At 46.3% G+C, this 16,927-nt stretch overlaps 2 protein-coding genes across 2 annotated transcripts in view; both read right to left on the bottom strand.

Annotated features, from left to right (window-relative positions):
* LOC138973768 (CWF19-like protein 2) overlaps positions 1-16,555 on the bottom strand; it is a 34,856-nt gene extending 18,301 nt beyond the window's left edge. The window contains exons 1-7 of the mRNA XM_070346481.1: positions 16,451-16,555; positions 14,289-14,399; positions 13,322-13,426; positions 10,841-10,921; positions 9,708-9,836; positions 7,236-7,445; positions 3,291-4,092 (exon numbers count right to left, since the gene is read on the bottom strand). Coding sequence (XP_070202582.1) covers positions 3,291-4,092; positions 7,236-7,445; positions 9,708-9,836; positions 10,841-10,921; positions 13,322-13,426; positions 14,289-14,399; positions 16,451-16,540 — 1,528 coding nt within the window. The 5' untranslated portion in view covers positions 16,541-16,555. The remainder of the gene's footprint in view (positions 1-3,290; positions 4,093-7,235; positions 7,446-9,707; positions 9,837-10,840; positions 10,922-13,321; positions 13,427-14,288; positions 14,400-16,450) is intronic.
* Positions 5,299-7,107, bottom strand: LOC138974369 (uncharacterized). Its single transcript, XM_070347086.1, has 5 exons — positions 7,092-7,107; positions 6,261-6,527; positions 6,022-6,123; positions 5,789-5,956; positions 5,299-5,690 (listed from the first exon to the last, which is right to left on the bottom strand). Exons 1-5 carry the CDS (start codon positions 7,105-7,107, stop codon positions 5,299-5,301), a joined length of 945 nt encoding a protein of 314 aa, XP_070203187.1.
* Positions 16,556-16,927: the final 372 nt, after the last annotated feature.

A 16,927-nucleotide genomic window follows, 5' to 3' on the forward strand; every position in this document is an offset into this window, starting at 1 on the left:
TGGCTGTCTACTACCGACATCCAACGAGAAAGTGCCCGGGAGGGGCCTCCCGCCATCACCAAGGTGGAGGGCGGGAGGGAGGTGAGATCGGGAGCGCTTCATTGGGGGTGTGGCTTACTTCCAGAGCCGCCACGCCCCCTCCCCGATGCCGTCCTCTTCTTCCCACCACGAGCGGCCGGCGGAGCCTGCCGCTTCTGAGCTGGCTTGGGGTTAGACGATGTCTGAGCCTGCTTCTGTTTAGAAGGCTGAGACTGTTTCACCCCCTTCAGAGTGTAGTCAAGGAACTGACTGTCCTTGTTTGACTGAATCTCCTTCTGTCTGGCATCCAGTGCCAGCGGACAGAAGAGAGACTCCTCTGAGACCGGGGATACTCTCAAGGTCTCCCTAGTAGCCAGTTCCGTGAATTGGGACTGCGAGAGGAAGAGATCCCTCCTGCAGAGTACCGCTTGGGTGTACTGCAGGGAGGAAAGACGCAATTGTTCCTCATTGACCTTGGCCAATGCGGCCAAAAGCGCAGAGACATCGTCCGCATTCTGTTCTTCACTGAGAGTGAAAGGAACTAGCGAATCGGTCAATGCCCGAGACAGAGCCCGAACGAGAGTCTCCGCAATGGAGGACAGTTCGATCTGCCGACGTCCAACCTCCTCAGCAGAGAGGAGGGAAGCCTCGGAAACCGGCAAAACCGAATCACGCTTGATCGGTTTAGTCAGAAGAGGCAGCAATTCCCGGGAAACCGGAAGGGTAGCCCTAGGGAGTGCAAAAGACGCCAGCCAATTCTGGCTCTGATTGGGCATGCCAAGCTTCCTATTGGCCGTAGGCACGAAGGAAGAGGCTTGGGCAGCTGAAGCCACCCACTGCTGAGCTGATTCCGGAACTGGACCAAAAGGAAGCAGTAACGGAACAGGCACTGGCCGAATACCACTCCCCGCATGTGCTGGACGAACCAGTGAATGCGAAAGTTGGTAAGCCACTGACGGAGACTCGGCGAACCGGAAGGAAGAAACATCCTCCTGTGCCGGCCGGAAGTCCGCCATGGCAGAAGGAACGAATGATGCGGAAGAGTCCGCAGCCACCACCCCTTCAGGAAAATAACGAGACGTTACTTCCGCCGCGACGTCAAGAACAGACTTGAGCTTCGACGGAAACACGCCCCGCGACTCCTCGCTGACCACTGATGGAGCATCAGAATAGTCACACGTGGAACCATGACCGAAGTCACCAGTTCCGGAAGCAGAAGCATGCCCTGGCAAACCGGAAACCGGAAAAGCCTGAGCACTAACGTCATCCTGCCGCCCAAAATCCTGTGAAGGTAAAGGGTAAGCAGGACGACCATCCGCAAAAACCGGAGCTGGATGAGCTGACGTCACTCCCCCGACTGAGTGGAGTGATGCCTGCTCAAGCCTAGGCGCTTGAAAGCCGGAAGGCGCACGCTGTAATCCACTATCTGGTATCCGGAAGGAACCACCAGAAGAGGAAGAAGCGTTTCCGGCCGAAACCGGAAGTGTAGTCAACGGAACCGCAAAATGCGGAAGTGAAGACTGCACTGGTTGACTTCGCGATCCGGAAGGACCGGAAGTCAGTGAATACTCCATCCTGCCGCGACCGCCGTAGCGTGCCGGAGCGGACGGATCATCACTTCCGGCAAGTGCCGGAAATGCGGCAGTCGAAACCGACTGCCGCCGCTGTTCGAACAAGTCCGGGGCCTCGTAGGTTATCGCCGGAAATGAAAGATCAGCAAGGTATCGGTCGTGACCCGATGCGAAAGAGCTGTCCCCCGAAGGAGAACGTCCAGGCGCCTCACGAGGGCTATCGGACCAGCTCTGCTTACCAACCGACGCTGAAGAGGGAGGACGCTGCTCCAAGCCGGAAGTGGAGGACAAAGACACGGAAGCCAAAGCCCGGACGTCACTGCCAGATGCCGGAAACGCCGAACTGCTGGCGACGGAACGCTGAAATTCTGCCTGCACCAAGCTGCGGATTTCTGGAACCAGTGACTTTAACAGAGAGGAAACCAACGCACCTTGTCCAGGTGCTAACAAAGAAGACGAAGTCTCCGATGTAGAGACAGGTGCAGAAGTAACAGTAGCGCTAGGCGCCGCAAAAGAAGCAGAAGTAGTAACAGCGCTAGGCGCCGAAATTGGTACAGCCAACAAAGTGTTACGCTCTTGGTCTGTAACAAGTAACGTTGCTTTGGAAGAGGAAGACTTAGCCTTAATTTTCCCCTTGGGGTCCGACTTGCCACGGCGCTTGTCTGAATCAGACATGTTGACAACAACACGTGGCAACGCGAAAAAATTTACTGAAACATAAGTCTAAACGACTGGAAAATTCAGTAAACACACGCACTAATGCGTTAACAAAATACTATAGCTAAACTTGCCCCACAAGCAGAGGCACGGAGAGCTACAAACAAAGTCACACGAGCTAGAAAACTAACTCACACAACAAAATGGCGACACGCAAGACACTGACACAAACGTCAACAACACGTGGCAAAGCAAAAAGATTTACTGAAACGTAAGTCAAAACGACTGAAAACACAGTAAACACACACGCTTACGCGTCAACAAAATACTAAAGCTACACTTGCCCAAACAGAAAGAGGGCACGCAGAGCTACTAGCAAAGTCACACGAGTTAGCTAACTAACTCACACAACAAAATGGCGAAACACGCAAGTCACTGACACACAAGTCCGTAAAAAACGGACAACGTACAGTAACGAAACAGCGCAAACAACCAACAACAAACGGGAACGAGCTCACCAAACTGTAGGCAAGGCGAGCAGACAAGCTGGGTAACGTGGCCGGCGGGTGTCACTCAAACACACAAGGTCAGCCACAGAGCGTCAAAAAGTGAACCGTCCTCTCCGAGGTGAAAAAGACGTATGATAAGAGGCACGTGTTCCTAGAGGAAGTGACGTGGCATACACCCGTATGGGAGGTAACTCCCGGTGTACTGGCCCATTACCAAAGCTACTTTCACTTTCGTTTTGGTGATGGGGTTGCTTCCCTTTAAATTCTTTAGCCGGGTAAGCGTTTTTCAGTGATAAGCATCTCAGGTGACTCAATGCTAATGTGATTCGGAGTAAGAATATGATATTTAATTATTAATTAATGACCTATATGTGCTGATGACCAATTTAATTTCCTTTGTTGGATCAATAAAATGTTATGAGTTATGAGTTATGAGTTGAGAAACAAACGAAAGAAAGAGAAACAAAGAGAGAAAGACAGCCAGAAAAAATACAAAATGAGCTAATAAATAAAAGCAGTATGCTGCTCAACTCACTGCTACTCGACGAAGATGAAGACCGTCTTCTACTTCGTCCCCCTTTTGCTGACGATCTCGAATCCGACTTTGTTTCTTTAGGTCCAGGCTTTCTCCACCCCCCACCTCCTCCTCCCCTTCCACCACCACTTCTACCATACTCTCTCCCTCCCCTGTCTGTGGAAGCATCAGATCTGCGTGAACCAGAACTCACAGCGTCGTCACCATCACTGTCTGTCGGCCTTGCAAACCTTCCTTTCAAAGAAGAGCTTGCAGGTTTATTCCGAATACTGTCGCTATCTTCATCAGGTCTCACAAATGTCCGTTTCTTTTGAGAGGATTCGTCATCACCGTCTTGACCGGGTCTCATGAATGTCCGTTTCCTCTGAGAGGGGTCGTCATCACTGTCGTCTCTGGGTCGGGCAAACGGGCGTCTTGACGACGTCTGATCTCTGTCCCTGAAGGAGGACGGCCGGTTTCTGGAGTCTCTGTCTCCGTTTTCCTGTCTTGTTGTTCCGACTGTCCTCTCTCTGTCTCTCTCATGTCTGTCTCTTCTTTGGTCTCCATCTCTGTCATATCTGTCTCTGTCCTGTTTTCTGTCAGTTTCTCTGCTGTCTCTATCTCTATCCCGTCCTACGGTTCTATCATTGTCGCTTCTTTGTCTGTCATTGTCGTCTCTGTTTCCTTGTGGTCTTCCTTCCGGTGACCCTGAACGACGAAAGCCTCTGTCGTCTCGACGGAATCTCTGATTGTTTTGCTGCCTCTGACCAGGTCTGCTTTGTTTTTCTGCGTCCTTGATCATAGATTCCAGTTTTTGAAGAGACTGAAAGCAGAGGGTAACGAACAGTGTTATTTACATATATGTCACCACACATCAGATGTTTCACCCTCCACCTCGATTCCTCGCCCCCCCCCCCCCCCCCCCCCCCCCCCCACCAAAAGGAACAAAGTGAAAGCAATGACACCAAGTTGGAATTGGAATTTCATGTTCTCAGCCTCCAAAGCACAGTTGCATCCATGTATGCCCACATTACTAGCACCTAAATCTACGTGTGTACAAACAAAAAGAAGAAAAAAATGAACACACACCCAACCCTCAATACAGTCCCCATCCCGCTACTCCCTGCCCTCAATACAGTCCCCATCCCGCTACTCCCTGCCCTCAATACAGTCCCCATCCCGCTACTCCCTGCCCTCAATACAGTCCCCATCCCGCTACTCCCTGCCCTCAATACAGTCCCCATCCCGCTACTCCCTGCCCTCAATACAGTCCCCATCCCGCTACTCCCTGCCCTCAATACAGTCCCCATCCCGCTACTCCCTGCCCTCAATACAGTCCCCATCCCGCTACTCCCTGCCCTCAATACAGTCCCCATCCCGCTACTCCCTGCCCTCAATACAGTCCCCATCCCGCTACACCCAACCCTCAATACAGTCCCCATCCCGCTACTCCCTGCCCTCAATACAGTCCCCATCCCGCTACACCCAACCCTCATAATACAGTCCCCATCCCGCTACTCCCTGCCCTCAATACAGTCCCCATCCCGCTACTCCCTGCCCTCAATACAGTCCCCATCCCGCTACTCCCTGCCCTCAATACAGTCCCCATCCCGCTACTCCCTGCCCTCAATACAGTCCCCATCCCGCTACTCCCAACCCTGCCCTCAATACAGTCCCCATCCCGCTACTCCCTGCCCTCAATACAGTCCCCATCCCGCTACACCCAACCCTCATAATACAGTCCCCATCCCGCTACTCCCTGCCCTCAATACAGTCCCCATCCCGCTACTCCCTGCCCTCAATACAGTCCCCATCCCGCTACTCCCTGCCCTTAATACAGTCCCCATCCCGCTACTCCCTGCCCTCAATACAGTCCCCATCCCGCTACTCCCTGCCCTCAATACAGTCCCCATCCCGCTACTCCCTGCCCTCAATACAGTCCCCATCCCGCTACTCCCAACCCTCAATACAGTCCCCATCCCGCTACTCCCTGCCCTCAATACAGTCCCCATCCCGCTACTCCCAACCCTCATAATACAGTCCCCATCCCGCTACTCCCTGCCCTCAATACAGTCCCCATCCCGCTACTCCCTGCCCTCAATACAGTCCCCATCCCGCTACTCCCTGCCCTCAATACAGTCCCCATCCCGCTACTCCCTGCCCTCAATACAGTCCCCATCCCGCTACTCCCTGCCCTCAATACAGTCCCCATCCCGCTACTCCCTGCCCTCAATACAGTCCCCATCCCGCTACTCCCTGCCCTCAATACAGTCCCCATCCCGCTACTCCCTGCCCTCAATACAGTCCCCATCCCGCTACTCCCTGCCCTCAATACAGTCCCCATCCCGCTACTCCCTGCCCTCAATACAGTCCCCATCCCGCTACTCCCTGCCCTCAATACAGTCCCCATCCCGCTACTCCCTGCCCTCAATACAGTCCCCATCCCGCTACTCCCAACCCTCACAATACAGTCCCCATCCCGCTACTCCCTGCCCTCAATACAGTCCCCATCCCGCTACTCCCTGCCCTCAATACAGTCCCCATCCCGCTACTCCCTGCCCTCAATACAGTCCCCATCCCGCTACTCCCTGCCCTCAATACAGTCCCCATCCCGCTACTCCCTGCCCTCAATACAGTCCCCATCCCGCTACACCCAACCCTCAATACAGTCCCCATCCCGCTACTCCCTGCCCTCAATACAGTCCCCATCCCGCTACACCCAACCCTCATAATACAGTCCCCATCCCGCTACTCCCTGCCCTCAATACAGTCCCCATCCCGCTACTCCCTGCCCTCAATACAGTCCCCATCCCGCTACTCCCTGCCCTCAATACAGTCCCCATCCCGCTACTCCCTGCCCTCAATACACCCATCCCGCTACTCCCTGCCCTCAATACAGTCCCCATCCCGCTACTCCCTGCCCTCAACCCTCACAATACAGTCCCCATCCCGCTACACCCAACCCTCATAATACAGTCCCCATCCCGCTACTCCCTGCCCTCAATACAGTCCCCATCCCGCTACTCCCTGCCCTCAATACAGTCCCCATCCCGCTACTCCCTGCCCTCAATACAGTCCCCATCCCGCTACTCCCTGCCCTCAATACAGTCCCCATCCCGCTACTCCCTGCCCTCAATACAGTCCCCATCCCGCTACTCCCTGCCCTCAATACAGTCCCCATCCCGCTACTCCCTGCCCTCAATACAGTCCCCATCCCGCTACTCCCTGCCCTCAATACAGTCCCCATCCCGCTACTCCCTGCCCTCAATACCCCTTACCAAACTCAAATTCTCAATAACTACACTACCACCCCACCCCCCTCTCCGTCCACATACACACACAGCCCCCTCCACCCAACAAAAAACCATCCTGTATGTCTCAGCTTTAAACTTGTCCAAGCCTATAGCTTGCCTACCCAAAGGCCTTATGTAACAACAACACCTCCCCATCACACACACACTAGTTTCTTACTCCCCCCCCCCCCCCCCCCCCCCCCCCCCCCCCCCCCTTTACAGAAAACATACTCCAAATCTCTCAGCTGCAATCTCCACCAAACTACGTCCCTCACCCTGTCCTTGCTGGTTGCAATGACCGTACGACTTCAGAAACCGTAAGACATTCCAAAATGTGAGGAAATCAGGTACATTTAATGAGGTTATGAACAGAAAATCTGAGAAAGCAGGGTCTTAAAGAGGAGGGAGTCTGAAATTTGGGGGTCTTCCAATGGGGTTCCACAGTAACTGCAAATCACAAAACACAACAGCCTCCACACCATCAACAAAAAACATACCCCATATCTCTCAGCTGCAATCTCCTCCAAACAATGTATGTCCTTCATGCCTAGCTTGCCCACCCAAAGGCCGAATGTAACCACAACCCCTCCCCATCACACACACTAGCTTCTTACACCCCCCCCCCCCCCCCAAAAAAAAAAAAAATAAAAAAAAAATAAAACCAACAACATACCCCATATCTCTCTGCTGCAATTTCCTCCAAACTACGCCCCTCGTCCTGTGCCTGCTGCTTGCAGCGATCGTAGGCCTTCCGTAACCACGACAACCCTCCATCCCCAGCAGCTTTGGGAACAGCAGTAGCGCTGGGTTTTGGTTTCTCCTCCGGGACCCCCAACCCTCCGTCCTTCCAGTACGGGTTGAGTTCCCTGACGTGCTTGCCTGGCTGAAAAGATGAAATAAGATGTAGAAATGAATGAATCAATTATTAAAAACATAAATCTATTAATACTCATGAATGAACAAATGACATCAGACATAAGATTTAATTTCAACCACGTGCAGTACACTAGGAAAATTGCTCAATCATAGTTTTACATAAATCGTCAGTGTATATATACAGTATGTGTAAGTGGATATAGTTACATACAAAACTGTTCTGTACCAGCTGGTATCATTGAAGCAAATCTTCAGCGGTAGTGCATGCTAGATTATTATGTTTTTGCCACTGCTGCAGTATTAGCGTTAACCAGTAATTACCAGTATTTTACCGGTTGAAATGAGAAAATACCGGAACACAATTGGCTGCCCGTATGCCCTACCGGTTGATTTTTAGAACTACGGGTTTTTTGCTGGTAAAACAACAAAACCAGTACTCTGAGCTGGACTCTTACTGGTTCCAATGACCAGCCTACCGTTTTTTTCTGGACTGTTTGCATCATAAAAGTTTCCGTACTGGTTTGAACAAATACTAGCGCCATCACTGTGCTGAGAAATCAGGGTTTCTTACTCCCAGTGAAAAGTTAGCAGCGATAAAAGTTGCTACATATATACCTAGGTGTGTACGCATTTATGTGGTGTAATCAGCCACAGTTATGGCATAACGACCAAGGTCTTTCAGATATGTGCCACTGTGGTGACACAGGGGTGGGACATGGACACAGTCTGTGGGTCTGCATATAAAGTTGACCAGTGTCCGTCCTGGCCTGCACCCAAACCTGTGACCGAAGGATCACAAGTCCATTGCTCTTCCTCCTGAGCTACCAGGCCCAGGAAAGCAAAGACAGTGAAAATACTGTTAGGCAACAACAACAAAAAAGTCTGTTTACGGTATCCCGACCGACCCTATTTTTTCGCGCGACCCTAGACTTTTTTTTGGCATTTGGGAGAAAAAAAGAAAAAAAAAGTCTTTGTTTTTTGGCAAAATAACTTAAAAATATGTTTTTTTGGACAAAAATAAAATTAAAAAATAAAAAATCCCGACCTACCGACCCTATTTTTTTTGCCTATGTTACCGTAAACAGACTACCGTACTTTCCGGGTCATAAGGCGCGACTTTTTTCCTCGAGTTCGACCCCTGCGTCTTGTATAACGAAGCGCCTAATCCGTGTATGAAATACGAAAAAAATCAAAGAGACCGCTTGAGTACCAGTCAAACAACTTGTGATAATGCATGCTTCAGCTACTTGGTACTGCCCTGCCTTTGATCTGGCCGCACACACAGATTTCCACTCTGTTAAACTCGGTCACTGACCGGTCACTGACCCCGGTGCAGGAAGTGTTTCCTCTCTCAGATATGACAGGGGAACCACCTCTCATGGCAAAAACTGGGTCATTGACCCCTGGGAAGAAGGTCGTGTCTATAAACAAGGCCACCCAGCTATCACAATGCCTTTGATCTGGCCGCACACACAGAGCACACATATTTTCACTCAGTTAAAGTCGGCCACTGACTGGTCACTGACCCCGGTGCAGGAAGTGTTTCCTCTCTCAGATATGACAGGGGAACCACCTCTCATGGCAAAAACTGAGTCATTTTGGTGCGCCCTATCGGCCCCCTGCGTCCAATGGGTGACTGGATTACAATTTTTTTTAAAAAGAAGGGGGTGCGTCTTGTATAACGAAGCGCCTTGTCACCCGGAAAGTACGGTAATTTTTTTTGTTGGCCTTACAAAACCTTTCTAAAGCTGCCTGTTTTTCAGTTTTCACTTGAACGCTGTGCCACTCAGGATAAATACAGTGGAACCCCCTTTTAAGACCTCACAAAATCTGAAAAAATCAGGTCTTAAAAAGGATGGAGTCTTCTTCTTCTGCGTTCGTGGGCTGAAATTCCCACATACACTCGTGTTTTTTGCACGAGTGGAATTTTACGTGAATGACCGTTTTTTACCCTGCCATTTAGGCAGCCATACGCCGTTTTCGGAGGAAGCATGCTGGGTATTTTCGTGTTTCTATAACCCACCGGCACCGAACTCTGACATGGATTAAGGATCTTTTTCGTGCGCACTTGGTCTTGTGCACACAAAGTTGACTCTGAGAAATAAATCTCTCGCCGAACGTGGGGACGAACTCACGCTGACAGCGGCCAACTGGATACAAATCCAGCGCGCTACCGCCTGAGCTACGTCTCCGCCCCGGGAAAGTCCTAAATTAGGGGTCTTTAAAAGGGGGTTCCACTGTATTTGAAACAGTTCCCACGGAAACCAACCTGGTCCATAAGATTGACAGTCTCAGCCTTCTTCTTGTCTTCCTCGGCCTTTTTCTTTTCTCTCAGCTCGGCCCTGGTTACCGTGGGGATGATGTCTGTCACCAGGGGGCCGTCCATCCAGCTGTCGCGCTGGGTTAGAAAAGTTCAATATTAATAACGAGAGCTTATAATATATAGAGTGACCCATGAAGAATCTTGCTTTCCGGGTTTTACATACGAACTATGAATGAATCACATTAGTTTTACACTGAATAAAAAAAAATAACAAACACACCTTGAAGTTGATTCAAAAATATTAAAAAAATATAAAAATAACACAACATAAACTTTGTAACAATATTGTCTGGACACACACTAAGCAACAAACACAATATATATACAATGGAAATTGAATCTCAAAAGTTCAGTTGCATTAACCTGGAAGTCATAAAATGACTTCATTACTACAAACATACACAAGTAAATAAAGATATCTGCTTGAGGTTAATTTTACTTGAACATAATTCTAACAACAATCAAATAAAAGCAAGAATTCTGTATATCTACATCAGTTGTTCAGGCTAAATATGTCAGAAAAGTCTTTATACACGAGCCCAAAAAAATGTCTGTTTGTTACATTCAGACAATAAAGTTTTATTGAATTGAATTGAATTGAAATTGAAAACTAAAAATATGCCAAATTACAAGTGTACAACTTCACAAGCACAGGAATATTGCCAGGAATTATTCTCTTGGACAAATGTTAAAGTTAAAAGGCAGCCAAGGGTACGTGATCTTCTCCCCACTGTGAAAAAAAAGACAAAGTTTTCGGTTATTTGAAAGAAGTTTTGGCCTTTTGCAGACACCAAATGACATCACTGCACATTCAATGAAAAACACTTCAGCGTTGAACTAAAATTCCAGACTAGCAAACCATGTTCAAAGACGGCAAAGCCGCAAGCCAACTACAGAACTAAAATCAAAGTAAAGATTTCAAGAAAGATTGATGACAAAGGACAAAGTTCCATAACTCCCCGGAAAAATACATTTTATGATCTGGACAGTAACTGAATGTCATAACTGCTTCCACCCGTGAACACATGCATTAATTAACACACATGTGCACACACACACACACACAAACACACACACACCTGCAAAGTAGGCCCCACCACTTTTTTGGCGTTGTCTTGTTGTCTTGACGACTGTTCAACCCATGAAGGTTCTTCATCGGACTTAAAAGAAAAAAACGAGAAAAAAAACATGATCAATGAAGCCTTGTCGGGCAGAACATGTCTATTAACTTAGTTGTTTTCAAAAAAATACTTCCTTTCCGTTACATATACAAGTTGACATGATCCTTCCAGTCAGCAGTTTCAATGTGTAAAATCAAAAACTACCCTGACCAACATATGCCAATGTCACACACGTTCCTTCTTTGCCACTACTAAAGCAAACGTGTGCAAGATTGTATGTCACACGCTTTAGGAGCATGGCAAGAACGGATTCAAACTCAAAATTGTCCCTCCAAAAGCCAAAAATGCACACACGACTTTTATTTCTCCTACTGTTATCGTTTCTTCTCTTTACAAATTCTTCAACGCTCAGAATACTGAAAACGGCATCCCAGACGACAATACTGTTTCCATACGCGAATTTAGCTTCCCTTGGAAAGTGGCTCGCTCAGGAGGCCTGTTAGTCTGACAATATAAGGACAGAGTTCTGAACATAGATGACAAAGATTCCGGAATGAACAAACATTTCGCGGATGCAGACACAGAAAGACGTCATGAAGAATGCGATGCTTCAAAAGATACAGACTGTGACGATGACTGTGACGTCATGTACATATACCGAGACGTCATTCACAGTTGTTCGGTCACTTCCGTCAAAAAGTAGATATCGCCACAATGGCTGCTCCTGTGTTAAGGTTTGTCAAGCTTGAGTACACAAAACGTGTTTGTTCTCTCCTCTGTTAAAGCTGTGAGACATAAATGCTATTCCGACTTGGTCGTGTGACAGAGTTTTCTTCCACGCTCGATTAACTGATGTCTAACTCAGCCTGACGGCTTCGTTAGACAATCAACGTAATCTCGTGTGGAAGAAAACGTCTGTCACACGACCAAGTCGGAATAGCAGGTATTGTAAGCTTTGCAGGTTTGAATAACGGATAGTTCAGCTCACTAAGAAATTCTATCATCTGCAATCATCAAAATAACTTCACTTAACCTTCGCACGTCCGGGTTGTGGACTACACACAGAAGTCATCATGGGGCCGTGCGGACCCATGCTTCTCATTTCCTTCTTTGGGAAAGATGGGTCCGCACAGCCCCACGATGTTTCTAGTCTAAATATGACCTCTTTTTTTTCTAATTACTTCTCGCTGAAATGTTAGGACATAAGAGCCTTTTAGGTGCTTGAGACACTCTTATAAGCTCATTAAAAAATTCAAACTTAACTAGTTTAACCTCTTGACTGCCTTATGACGGGTATACCCGTCATGTGCCAGTGCAGCCGCAGCGCATACGTGACGGGTTTACCCGTCATCTCAGTTCAGGAATTTTCCAGAAATGCTACGTCACTGCTGACACACAAATACCAGCCAATGGCTTCGTAGGATACCTCATTCTCATGAATAACCATGCATGGTGACGCAGTTTTGCGTCTGAAGGCTATTTTCGGCCTTGGCAGCAGGGAAGGGGAGAGAAGGCTCGACTCGTCAAAATGGCTAACGGTGACAGTCGACCGGGCCGTAGTAGGGAAAAACAAAGCCGGACTGATGCTACAGGCGGTGCAAACGATTATGAATACTGACAGGGGAAGGGGGAGATCTTCTTTCGGACGATTCGTTGGAAACAGGTAGAAGACAGAGATTATGATCCTTTCTTCGAGCAAACAAAACAGACACCTGTGTTTGATCCACAGGCACCGGAAGATGCGCCGGACTGATTTTTCAAAAGTTCATATTTGAACATCATTATAAGTCAAACTAATTATTATTCCCATGTTTAGACACTAAAAACAGATTCTTGGTTCAATTTCCTTTAAAAATAACATAGGTTTTACTTACCTACCTACTGCCAGTTTGGAGCTTGAATTTTTTGTGAATTATTACACCCCGAACTCCAAAATTCCCTGGCAACCAGGAATGCACATACGTAAGTTTTGATTGGCAGCGAAAGGGTTAAGAGATATTTGCAATTAAACACCCTTCTGGGTCCACACGGACCCACGACCACCGGCGAAAGTTAAACAATAACAGACAATAGGACCTCTTGACAATAAGAAACAACTTAGCTGTTGATTGATTCATTGTGCAGAGAAATGTAAGTAGAACTTGAAGGTTGCTTGATTTTCTAGTGTTTACTTTAAGTTTAAATGGAATCAAGGCCACTGTCTACATGATTTCTCTTCTCTCTCTTTCAAGGCAGAACTTCTTATCAGTTATTACAACACAAACAGTGACTGGCCAGAGGAATCTAATGTGCTTGTTATCGTTTTAATTTTGTTGGTCTTTTTCCATGATCCTATCGAAAATATATAAACAAAGATGTTGTTTAATTGTTTGAACCAAAGAGCTACAATTTGTTCTAAAAGTGTGACAACGACAAGTGCAGAAAAGGAGTCCCACTTACCGATTCAGACTCTGATGAACTGGACTGCCTTTTTTTCTTCTTCTCTTTCTTGTGCTTCTTCTTCTTTTTCTTTTCTTTCTTCTTCTTCTTCACCTTCTCCATTTCCTGCAACACAGATTTAAAGAAAATACAATTAAGCTTTCTACTACATAAGTTCAAAGTATCAGTACTAGCAAAAGTATTAATGAACAGTTTGGAGGTCCAAGATTGGAATTAATTGCAGGCACATATAAGACTCATAGGGCCTAAAAAAAAAATAGGTGTGGTTACGGTAACCCGACCTACCCTATTTTTAGGGGCCGATCCTATAACTTTTTATTACATTTGTCAAAAAAAAAACCAAAAAAAAAACCGAGTGCAAAAAACGCAATGAAAGCGAAAGCGCCTGTGTCGCACACTTATTTCCCTGCCAAGTAGGTTTAATTTGTACACATTAGAAAAAAAAAGTTTAAAAAAAAAAAAAGTGATTGCCTACCTACCTACCCTATTTTTTTTGGCTATGTTACCGTAACCACACCTATTTTTTTTTTTGGCCTAGTCATAGTCACACACATGCATAACACACTCTCTTTCCCTTTCTGGGTTTCTCTCATTGACAGAGAAACAAAAAACAAAACAAAACCAACACCACAGGCACACACAATCTAGTACATACATTTTTCACATCTGTCATATTAGTAACACTCAAAATCACTTCAACTCCACCCCCTCTCATGCCCCAGAGCTATGTTTAATTTAGACGTTTAATTTTAATAATAATTTAAAAAAAACTTCAGAATACTCACACAAGGACTAGTACCATTCATAAAAACATAGCTTTATCCTGGACACTTTCAAGGTTGTCAGTGGGAGCTTTTACTGTCTTAGTCTTGTACAGACAGAACAAGGTACCAGCCTTCTGCTCCTCGTCAATGTCAGTGGGAGGTTTTACTGTCTTAGTCTTGTACAGACAGAACAAGGTACCAGCCTTCTGCTCCTCGTCAATGCGGTCAGTGACGGACTGCAACATCCAAGTTCCCTCCCCTGCCAGCCTGGCCTTCTCCTTGCGTCTCTCTGTCTTTTCATAGTCACGCTTGGCCTGGAAGAAAGTAGAGTTTTTGATTAGAGATTCCAAGTTCCAAAATGCAACTGTATTTGCATGGGCTAGATAATATTAAAGCTGTGATCCATATAATATCCTTGAAACAAAATATTTAGACATGATTTAGTATAAAAAATAGTATGGTAACTACTAACTGGAACCCATTGTAACTTATAAGGCGTGCAATGGTGTCCCATCATTATGTGTAGTGATGATCTGTGATTGTACTTGATAACGATCGCTTTCTTTGAATTGCGCATTGTTTACATGATTGTGTTTACATTTACAATTATATTTTATTTAAAGAGTTAAAACAATGTTTTGCTGTAATTAAGATTGATTGTAAGGCGCTCAGAACTATATATTTTAGGATTTGCAACATATAAATACCAGGGATTGGCTTGGGCGTCGGTCATCGGTCTTTTGCCATGTTAAATTCGGAAAAGACCGACACACATGGGTCTCAATCTGTCAGTTGACCGATAGATATGCAGCAGAGTCAGTCAACTCGTCTTATTTTGGCGAAAAAGAAAAAAACAATGCAACCAACATCATTGGATGGGGGACATTCAGTTTGTTTTCTTAGTCCCGTGGTGGAAGGAAAGTTTTTTTTCTTGACTGATTGGTTTGCAAAATGACTGATTGATTCATGGCTGAGTCAGTCAATGGACCTCTAGTGGACAAAACCCAAGCCAATCCCTGAAATACCCTTATTGTTATTATCATTATTATAATCATGATAATGTGAAAAGCAGGGGGTGTTCACATGCACCTGCCAAAAGATCATGGGGACAAATCAAAGGGTGCAATGTTTCTAAAGGAACACAATTGTCAATTATTCCTCTTCTTCTCCTCCTTCCTTCCTTTTACTGTCTTTCTTTATAATGATTATGCAACGTTTATTATGTTACCAATAGATTTGGTTTATTTAGACAAATTGTTCAGCCGTTACCGCTTTACGTTGTACTGACCTTGCAGGAACACCACTATTAGCTGCTAGCTTGTTGCTGTTACCTGCATGTGTATTGTCATTGTGTCACAGTCATCATTGTAACTTTTGTTAAAATAAACTTATGTTTAAACCAACAATAAATCCATGAAAGTGGGACACTGAACGGCTACTAAAATGTCTTAAAATTGACTTATGAAATAATGGTTTTAAATTAATTGCTTTTGCTTTGATGGTACTGAACACACTTTGTGTTTCAGTTAAACTCAAATCAAATCAGGAACACCAATCAAATAAAAAAACAGGAATAGTTCTACCTCTTCCGCACAAACACTAGCTGAAGTCTACCTTGATAGGTTCACTAAAACGTGGAACAATCCCTGTGGTAACCAGTCCCCCGTTTCTTTAACTTTAAGCTGAGAATTGGCGAGTGAAGTGAGTGCGGAGAGGAAGTACTCATGTTTCTTGGGCCATTCTTGCTGGGAGGAACGCTAGGATTTGGCGAGAGAACACTAGCATGCCTTGGAGGTGCTCGCTACGTGAGAATAAATGGTTGCCGCATTGCTGCCAAATTGATTGCAGATTGGCTGTTCGTGGCCGTTTACCAGACAGTGCAGGCGATCTTTTCGGTATCAAACAATGTTTTCTTCTTGCGTAGCTAGTCATCAAACCGTTTCATATTCACTCTTGCTTCCCAGCTCCGCGAGCAAGTCTCGCCTGAAAGAAAAAGGCCTCAATTCAACAATAGAGACTGAAGTGGAAGTGGAACACACTGCATTGATTAAATGTTTAAATTCGTCAACAGTGCCACTGCTTTCATTTCTTTACTCGATGTAGTTCTAATACCATCAAAAGCTACCAAGACGATCAGTATCAAAGATCTACCTAATCAGCTGCACTTACTTTAACCTTACAGTGTGGTTACTGCCAGTGCAACTAACTTTAGTTTAGTTTACCAAGTGCTGCGTGTTTGTGGCTTTGTGCGTCTGTTCTACTTCTACGCCATCAGAAAGACCTATTTGCTTCTTTCGCGAAGACTATAGCCTTGGGACGAGAATAAAACAGAAAAACGGTCTCTGAAACAGCACATCCCACTTACCTTGTCCAATACCACCTGTCTGGCAGCTCGTAATTCTTCTCTTTCGACTTCGATTTGTGTAGAACTTCGAAAATTAGAGTACGCCGCCATCTTGGCCAAGGGACGATACTCTGTGGGACTTCCCTCATTTTCTTTCTCTGTGTTATCTCCGCTTACTACAAGTATCAGAGTTTGTTTTCACTTCTTTGGGACAGAGACTCTGTTTGGGAGTAGGCTCCCAAGCTTGATAGACTCTCCTCGCGTAAGAAATCGTGAAGCATTGCAAAAACATCCTACAATTTAAAATTTGATATCAGTTCCGGTGCACTTGCTGGTTCTAAAGAGAAAGGTCGGGGGGGGGGGGGGGGGGGGGGGGGTGTTAATGTCGGAGCCGGTTGTCCGAGTCAGTTGTTTCATACTGTCAACTAAATGACTATTGTAAGTTGTTCCTTCCATTTTTGCCCTGTCAATTGAAATTACACTGGTTTTTTTCTTTCT

Source organism: Littorina saxatilis, linkage group LG8 (genome assembly GCF_037325665.1).
Source record: "Littorina saxatilis isolate snail1 linkage group LG8, US_GU_Lsax_2.0, whole genome shotgun sequence".
NCBI classification, from domain to species: Eukaryota; Metazoa; Mollusca; class Gastropoda; order Littorinimorpha; family Littorinidae; genus Littorina; species Littorina saxatilis.

Coding starts and splice junctions, on each gene's coding strand:
- LOC138974369 (XM_070347086.1), bottom strand. Junction 6,124..6,260: donor GACTGTATTGAGGGCAGGGA/GTAGCGGGATGG, acceptor TATTGAGGGCAG/GGAGTAGCGGGATGGGGACT. Junction 5,691..5,788: donor GACTGTATTGAGGGCAGGGA/GTAGCGGGATGG, acceptor TATTGAGGGCAG/GGAGTAGCGGGATGGGGACT.